Source organism: Dama dama, chromosome 9 (genome assembly GCF_033118175.1).
Source record: "Dama dama isolate Ldn47 chromosome 9, ASM3311817v1, whole genome shotgun sequence".
Lineage (NCBI taxonomy): Eukaryota > Metazoa > Chordata > Mammalia > Artiodactyla > Cervidae > Dama > Dama dama.
Genome location: NC_083689.1, coordinates 12997750 through 13007347, shown reverse-complemented (window position 1 = coordinate 13007347; position 9598 = coordinate 12997750). Strand labels below are relative to the sequence as shown.

Sequence of the window (9598 nt, the reverse complement as noted above, 5' to 3'; positions counted from 1 at the left end):
GGCCTACCTGCCACATCCAGTTGCACCCTTGGCCTGATTCTTGGCACAAAGAAGATTGAGGACAGAAGAACCCCCACCCACTTGGGCAACAGCTACTAGGGCACCACAGATAGTGGAGCCTTTGGGACACCCTGGGGCACCAACTGCTGCTCACCTGTTCACAGGGGGTTCGAGAAAACAAGAAACAAGAGATTGTAAAGGAATTAGGATTTTTTTTAGCCATATGTCCTTCCAGCCGTAGGGGTGAGGCCTTCCTACTCCAACCGTAGGTCTTCTGGAATCTGAGACAGCCACGTGAGCTTTCTGCTGAGTTTGCTTTGGCTGTTCTGGTTTCCAGCACGCAAGGCTTCTTGTCACTTCCACTGTGCTGGGTTTTCTTCACATTCAGCTTCCACCGCATGAGCTTTCGTGGAGTTGGGCTTCTGCTGTGCTTGGCTTCTGTCTCACAGAAGCCTTGGAGCCAAGGCTTGTTTCAGCCAGATTAAAGCCAAGAAATGGCACCATAGATGTCTGGGGAGTGTGTAATTTCCTCGCTTCTGTCTTGCTGCAGCAAAAATTTGAAGCAATGAATGGACCAGTGTTATAGCTTAGTTTTATTAGGAAAAACAAAGGATAGTACACCCTCGAGGAGTGAGGGCGGGCAGATCCAAAAGACTAAGAGAAGAGAGGTCCCAATCCTTCTAGGCTTCGTCCTTTTATACATTTGTCTCCTCCCCACTGAGCCTGCCCTATGTAAATTGGGCTAGCCAGGAGGGCTGTTTATTTTACCTGAGATCTTCACTCTGGTCCTCGGACCTTTTTTTGTTCTATTTTCATGGGCTTTTCCCTTCTTTGTATTTTAGCCACCACCATTTTGGACTCATTTTCCCTATTCTACCTACTTAACAAAGGCATGATATATTAAACTCTAAAGTTCCAGAACATGCAACACATAAAATTCTGTTTAGTTAGAAATCTTGTCACTGAAAAAAAAATCGTTTAGCTGACAGACATGCTCTTTGAAGAACGAAAAGCCACTGTCCTTTCTCTTGCAAATCTCTACAAACCAGAATGTAAATATTGCAGGGAAGAGCCAATTCTGACTTCAGGTCAGATCCTTTACTTTAACATTTGCTTACCTTTGCTTTTGTTCACTAAAAGGGTCCTGTTTATACACAATGACCTGCCTCAAGGAACCCTGCCCCTCTGCCTGAATATTAACTCAAAGTGCGTTTGTTCAGGACTCTGTTCACCTGTGGGTGGCTAGAGGAAAGAAGAAATTAACTTATCCCCTTCTAAGGCTTGCCATTTTAGGAGATATTTTCAAGATTATTGGACTTTTTACTTTGCTTCCTCACCTCCCCCCACCATCTTTATTCTGTAAAAACAAAACCTGGCATCCAGCTCCCATAAAACAGTTATTCTGAGCATTAATCTGTCATCTTCTTGGCCTCAACACTTTCTCTTTCAGATTTATTGGCAGCAAGTAGAGTGAGGTCGGACCCAATAACAGGTACACTCCACAAGGACCTGAGACTGAGCGTAATTAGCTCTTTCAGTGAGACCTGAAACCTACGGAAAAGGGGGCAGTTTTAAAATTGAAACTGCTAGGAATACTCCCTCAGCCAAACCTCACAAACAGTAAAGCCTTAGTCATCTGAACAAGCAATTTTAATTTGTCTTCCAATTGTTTGTAAACCAGTAAGTTTACCCCAGGGACTATATAGTCCATGCAATTCTCAAGGCCAGAATACTGGAGTGGGTAACCTTTCCCTACTCCATGGGCTCTTCCCAACTCTAGGATCAAACCCAGGTCTCCCACATTGCAGGTGGATTCTTTACCAGCTGAGCCACAAGGGAAGCCCAAGAACACTGGAGTGGTTAGCCTATCCCTTCTCCAGGGGATCGTCCTGACCCAGGAATCAAACCGGTGTCTGCTGCATTGCAGGTGGATTATTTAACCACTGAGCTATCAGGTAAGCGGCTTCCCAGGTGGCTCAGTGGTTACAGAATCCACCTGGAAATGCAGGAGATGTGGGATCGATCGCCGGTTCACCTTGGGACGGTACCTTGGAGAAGGAAATGACAACCCACTCCCGTAATCTTGCCTGGAGAATCCCATGGACAGAAGAGCCTTAAGGGTTACAGTCCACAGGGTCACAGAGAGTTAGATGTGATTTAGCTACTAAACAATACAGGTGACTTGAAGCAGTTGATCAGATATATAGTTTTGTGTTCGATCAGTGATTGTAATAGTGCAACTCTAGATATGGGAAAATGCAACAAAGGAAAACATTTCCTGGATCATCATAGATAAGTAAGACAGGATCCAGAGAATCTTTTAATATACCAACAGGACCTGGAGAAGAGGAAAACAAGGGAACTAGAAATATCTTGTGTTCTAATCAAAGCATACACCTTACTCAGTTCGTAACTTTGGATCAATCACCTAGTGCCAAAAATTTAGAAGGGGGATCATAACTGCAGAGTCTTCATAGGATGGACTTTTCAAGAAATAAATGAGACAATATCTATAAGATTCTAAGCCCAGTCCACAGTGTATTAAATGATCTAAATTTATCTCATATAATTACCAAAACTTTTAAAAATAAGGGACTAAATACCAGCTCTTCACTTCTATTATAGTAAAAGCATGAAACTCCTAATTGATGGGTCAAAAGCATTATGAAGCCAAAGTTTATTCTACCATGGTTTTAAAACAAAGGAACACAGCTCGCTAAGTTATTGAAGAATAAATAGTAAGTTTCTGGTGGTATCAGGAGCTGTGTTCCCATCGCAAGTCAATACTTTTGAGACCCAAGTGAACTAGTCCAGACAGGTTCTCAGCCTTAGATTTGGATAAAACTTGGACTCAGGGTTGTGGAAAGTTAAAATGTTAGACCTCTGAAAGCCAGAAGAGTTCATGGAGTAGTAAAAAGAACTGGATTTACCTCACTTTTAACTTGGTCTCTTGAGAACACAAATCAGCAGGAAAAATTTCCAGTTTTATTCAAACAAGTTCCCTTGGGGAAATACGCTCAGAGCTTGGAGTAACAGTGGAAAATGTATTAATGAGCAGATGTAGTCAGCCAATACAGTTAACATACAGAGCTATAAATATCACCACATCTACAGTATCTGAGTGTGTTCAGCCTTAAGCTGGGGAAGGTATGGTTTTTGCATTTGAATTCGTGAGTCTGTCTCAGGAACCCATGCTTCACTCCTTTCTTCTTTCTCGTCTGGAGACAGAGCTTCAGTCTCCACCATCCAGGGAGGCACCAGCTTCCACACAGAGACCTTCATCTCAGACTTCCCCTCCAGGTGAGTCTAAGAGCTCCATAGACACTGCTGGAGAAAGTCAGAAGGAATGAAACCCAAGAACATTTACCTGAAATCACATGAAAACCCAAACAGCTGACCAAGAGCTGAGAGATCTCCATGTTTATTTACTTGATTGACTAATTTATAATCAATTTATTTATTATGTTAAATAGAGAAATATCTATTGGATTCATCAATTCAAGGTTTTTTGTTTCCAATTAAGTTTGGGAATGAAAATTTAGTTGAATGAGACTCACGAAGGGAAGCATAGTGCTGTCAGTAGAATTTTATAATTTCCAAGAGATTTGCAGCTTAGGGAAGTAGGAAAATAGACTAGCAGACGTGGAGAGATTTGCAGTGAAGTGACAACATTTTATTAATTTACTTTTAATATTTAAGATAAGGTATGTTTGAGAAGGCTCTATATTCATTAGGAAGATCCAGATCAATGGACTTAGCTCTTGTCTTGTAACTACAGTTCTTGAAATACACTTCTCATAGAATCTTCTCTCACACAGAGTATTCACTTGAAAATATTGCATTTAACTGTATCTCTTTTATGTTTTGGGGGGGTTTGTGTAATTTTTACAGTGTGTTTTCTGCCATACAACAATGCAAACCAGACATAATTATGCATACATCCCCTTCTTCCCAAGCCTCCCATTTGACCCAGCAATCCCAATTGGATATATATCCTGAGAAAACCATAATGGAAAAAGACGCATGTACTCCAGTGTTCATAACAGCACTATTTACAATAGGCAGGACATGGAAGCAACCTATCCATCAACAGATGGATAGATAAAGAAGATATAGTACATATTTACAGTGGCATATTCCTCAGCCATTAAAAAGAATGAAATATTACATTTAATATGCAAACGGTCATATGGTAAAGGGCCTTGCTTCACAATTATTTCATTACATGCGAGGCTGAATATATTTAGGGATTTTTGAGCCCTTTATTTTCTGTACTGAAAACTGTTTCTGCATGTTTTTTGTTTTACTTACTGGTACTTGAATGCTGTTATTTTTTCTGTTTCTTTTTTTTCTTTTCCTTCTTTTTTGCTGTATAATTTCCTTTATAATTTATTTCATCTCAAGCTGTGAGATAAAAGCCCAGGAACTGTATTCCATCCTGCAGAAGAAGGGGAGAATGAAACGTATTTTAAATACCATGAGGAGTCTTCTTGCTAAAAAAAAGAAATACATGCAACTTCTCTCTCCTCACTCTTTCCCTTCCCATCACAGGTATATCAGACACCGTTTCACCCAAAACTGCTAACCCTGGTCTGAATTCCCTATTCCAGTCTCTCTTTTTTAATGTTTTATGCATTCTTTCAAACAATTATAATTTTTGAAAGACTTTGCTAATTTCCATTTAATCCTTGTGTGTATGTGTAATGTATTTGTTGGGTGTGTGAGTGTTTATAAATTGCGAGTGGTCAAATCTATCAGTTGGTCACATTTCTTCTTTCCTCCCATTGCTCTTTAAACATTAGAAAGTTCTACATTTACAGTAGTGTAAAAAAAAAAAAAAAACTTTAGATTCATTGCTTCTTTTTTTACTTTTATTCTCTTTTTTATTTTTAGTTGAAGGATAATTGCTTTACAATATTGTGTTGGGTTCTGCCATACATCAACACGAATCAGCCATAGGTATACATATGTCCCCTCTCTCTTGAACCTCCCTCCCACCTCCCACCCCATCACAGCCCTCTAGGTTGTCACAGAGCACCAGCTGTGGGTTCCCTGCATCATACAGCAAATACCCACTGGTGATCTATTTTACATACGGTAATGTATATGTTTCCATTGCTTGTTATTCACTTATTTTTTTTCTTACTGCTACCTTTTGCCTTCAGTAGATCTATTTCTAAAATATTAATCAAGTGCTGCCATCTTGTGGAACATATTCTTTTACATTCAACAAAGATCACATACATTTCTCATAAGGATGTTTAAATACATATATATTTATACTGACTGAAATTACAATTTTAATTACTGCTTCCCCTGTGTGTGTGTGGGTGTGTTAGTCACTCAGCCATGTCCATCTCTTTGCAACTCCATGGACTGTAGCCCACCAGGCTCCTCTGTCCATGAAATTCTCCAGGCAAGAATACTGGAGTGGGTTACCATTTCCTTCTCCAGGGGATCTTCCAAGCCAGAGATCTGCAATGCAGGCAGAATCTTTACCATCTGAGCCATAGGGAAACCCACTGTTCCCCACACTACATTTTTTAAAAATATATATTTCATTCGCTTGTCCATTTCAATTATATACAAAATTAGTATTAGTGTGACTGTAGTTATTTTATATTTTACTTTCATAATTTCATCTTTTTTTATCCTAATTTCATTTTAATTTTTAGTTCAATTTTGTTTTGCCAAGTTGTTTCCAATGCACTATAGTTTAAATAGGTTTTATTTCCAGTGCCATTCTTTTTATTTTATAAATTTCATTTTCTAAAAATGTGTTTCTTTGTCTATACATACACTGGTGAAACCACAGAGTGAACAGAGCAGGTGAGGTCCCTGCCCATCTGTTTCTCACATTTTAATGGAGGAAGAAGCTGTGGTCCCTTGAGTCTGAACACCTTGCTGCTGTTCTCTCTGCAACCTGTCTCTTCTGCAGAACTCTTTATTCATATTGCTTTTCCCTCGGCAGGAACTTGTCTTTTAAAAAACAAACAAACAAAAAACAAACTATTCCTCAATGACTGCAATTGCTTAGAAATATTTTGGACTATATCCTAGAGCAAAACATACCTCTTACATGTGATCCAGCATGCATGCACATTTAAACAAAAAATACACATGCATCATATGCCAACAAACACACATAGAGCTGAACAAAGTAAACCAAAACACCTTTACTATGTTCGAGGCATTCTGAATTTCTCACTAACAGTGTAGAGTACATGACTACTAGAGGAAAAGCAATGTGGAATAGGCATTCCTATTCTGAGATGGCACCAGGGATCCCTCAAAATGGAAATTCCATAAAAAACTATGGATATGGATTTTTGAGTGCAAAATATAAATCATAGAATTTCAACTGTGTCTGAAATGCCAATCTTTGAGAAAATTAGCTGCAGTATTTTGTCTTTTCTGCCTGTCAAGTTCACCACATGGAGCCAGGGAATGAGACACAAATTTCAGAATTTCTTCTTCTGGGATTATCAAAGAAAATAGAACTTCAGCCCCTTATATTTGGACTTTTCCTCTCCATGTACCTGATCACTGTGATTGGAAACCTGCTCATCATCCTGGCTGTCAGCTCAGACCCCCACCTCCACACCCCCATGTACTTCTTTCTCTCCAACCTGTCCTTTGTAGACATCTGCTTCACCTCCACCACCATCCCAAAGATGCTGAAGAATATACAGACAGAGAACAAAGTAATAACCTATGGAGGCTGCATCACCCAGATACACTTTTTCCTGCTTTTTGCCACAATGGAGATCTTCCTCCTGACCGTGATGGCCTATGACCGCTTCGTGGCCATCTGTCATCCTCTGCACTACACAATCATCATGAACCCCCGGGCCTGTGGACTGCTGGCTCTGATGTCCTGGATGATGAGTGTCCTGAATTCCTTGTTACAGAGCTTAATGGTGTTGTGGCTGTCCTTCTGTACAGACATGGAAATCCCCCACTTTTTCTGTGAGATTACTCAGGTGGTTCAACTCGCCTGTTCTGACACCTTTCTTAATGACATTGTTCTGTATTTTGCATCTGTGCTGCTAGGCAGTGTTTCCCTCACTGGTATCCTCTACTCCTACTCTAGGATAGTTTCCTCCATACGAAGAATCTCATCAGCTCAGGGGAAATACAAAGCATTTTCTTCCTGCGCGTCTCACCTCTCAGTTGTCTCCTTATTTTACTGTACAGCCTTAGGAGTGTATCTCAGCTCTGGTACTACCCACAGCTCACAGTCAAGTGCCACAGCCTCGGTGATGTACACTGTGGTCACACCCATGCTGAACCCCTTCATCTACAGTCTGAGGAACAAAGACCTAAGGAGGGCTCTGAGAAGAATCGTTGGCATGGCCCTCTATACGGGCCAATTGTCCCTGGGCTGAAGAAGTACCCATGACTATAGGACTCAAAGCCTTTTCCTTAATCAGATTGCTAAAGTAGAACTTGCTACTCCTATTTATAACCTGGAATTTTCATTTCTTTGGATTTAACTCCTCTACACAATTTGTCACTCACTTTATTAAGTTTCAGATCTGTCTGCTACATAGACAACTTTCCCTTTGTTCATAATCATGCAGTCACAAAGTTTTTTCTCAATTTTGGGCCAAGAACATTTGAAGATTTCAGTATCTTACCTGGGGCAAACTGGATCATTTAAAAATTGTTATTGTTTAGTCACTCAGTTGTGTTTGACTCTTTGCAACCTCATGGACTGTATGTAGCCTGCCAGTCTCCTCTGTCCATGGGATTTCCCAGGCAAGAATACTGAGAAATGGGTTGTCATTTCCTTTCCCAGGGCATCTTCCCAGACTAGGGATTGAACATGCATCTCTTGTGTTGACTGATGGGTTCTTTATCACTGATCCACCAGGGAAGTCCATTCCTTAAAAATTATTTCTCAATGACACATATCATACCAAGTAATTTTACTTTTGTTTTCTGTATGAGTGTATTACTTACATGGGGAAAACAAACTAGACTTGGCAACTAAAGCCATTTATGTTATTTCATTGTAGAGGAAAATATGAAGCTACAGATTTTACTTTAATCCATTATTTTTCTATTGCCACTTTAACTTCTGTTCTTTACCATGTAGATTTGAACATTAATCCATTTAAGTCCAAGCCTACTGATAGTGATACTCTTGGCTAGGAGTGTCTGAGGTGCTCACCTGGCTTGTATTACTTATTTCAAGAAAACACAGGCATCTTCCTGACCAAGTTTATGCTGCTACTGGACAGGTTCTTCTGGTATTTATTATGATTGAAAGATGCCTCTCAGCAATATCTATTGGGAAACTTAACAAAAAAAAAAAACCACAAAGTTTGTAATCACCAATCCTGGAGTGTACATAGCATGCCATGTACTTAGGTCTTAGGTAGAGTGAAAAAGAGCACCAACTGGGGGCTCTGCCATTATTGGGTTTTGTGGGTGGGGGTGGCTAGGATTCTGCTAGTTCACTCATTATTGGTGAATTTAAAACATAAGGTGGAATAAGGGCATGATCAGGAAAAAGCAGGTTCACTCATGTGCTCAGTCATCTATTTACTCAGGCTTTCTAAAAGGGCAACTTCATTGGTGGGGGTGACTTGAATGCTTCTCTAGTAGCTGTGTCATACAGCTGACAATATGCAGATGACACCACCCTATTGGCAGAAAGTGAAGAGGAGCAAAAGAGTCTCTTGATGAAGGTGAAAGAGGAGAGTGAAAAAGTTGACTTAAAACTCAACATCAAAAAAACTAAGATCATGGCATCTGGTTCCATCACTTCATGGCAAATAGATGGGGAAAAAATGGACACAGTGGCAGATTTTATTTTCTTGGGCTCAAAAATCACTGAGGATGTTGACTGCAGACATGAAATTACAATACACTTGCTCCTTGGAAGAAAAGCCATGATAAACCTAGGCAGCCTATTGAAAAGCAGAGACATCATTTTGCCAACAAAGTTCCGCATAGTCAAAGCTGGCATAGCTTTTTCCAGTGGTCACGTATAGATGAGTGTTGGACCATTAAAAAGGCTGAAAAGTGTGGAACTGAAAATCATTCAGTCGTGTCCGACTCTTTGCAACTTCATTGACTATACAGTCCATGGAATTCTCCAGGCCAGAATATTGGAGTGAATAGCCTTCTCCTTCTCCAGGGGATCTTCCCAACCGAGGGATCAAACCCAGGTCTCCCACATTGCAGGTGGATTCTTTACCAGCTGAGCCATGGGGGAAGCCACCAAAGAATTGATGCTTTCGAGCTGTGGTATTGGATAAGACTCTTGAGAGTCCCTCGGACTGCAAAGAGATCAAATCAATAAATTGTAAAGTAAATCAACCCTGAATATTCATTGGAAGGACTGATGCTGAAACTGAAACTCCAATACTTTGGCCATCTCAGGCAAAGAGCCAATTCATTGGAAAAGACCCTAATGCTGGGAAAGATTGAGGGCAGGAGAAGGGGGTGACAGAGGATGAGATTGTTGGATGGCATCACGGACTCAATGGACATAAGTTTGAGCAATCTCCTGGGGATAGAGAAGGACAAGGAAGCCTGGCATGCTGCAGGCCGTGGGGTTGCAAAGAGTCAGACATGACTTAGTGAC

General features: G+C 40.4%; 1 protein-coding gene across 1 annotated transcript; it reads left to right on the top strand.

Moving 5' to 3' along the window:
- Positions 1 to 6434: 6434 nt before the first annotated feature.
- LOC133061592 (olfactory receptor 7A17-like) lies at positions 6435 to 7388 on the top strand. Its single transcript, XM_061149563.1, has one exon. The coding sequence runs from the start codon at positions 6435 to 6437 to the stop codon at positions 7386 to 7388; it is 954 nt and encodes a 317-aa protein (XP_061005546.1).
- The last annotated feature ends 2210 nt before the right edge of the window (positions 7389 to 9598 follow it).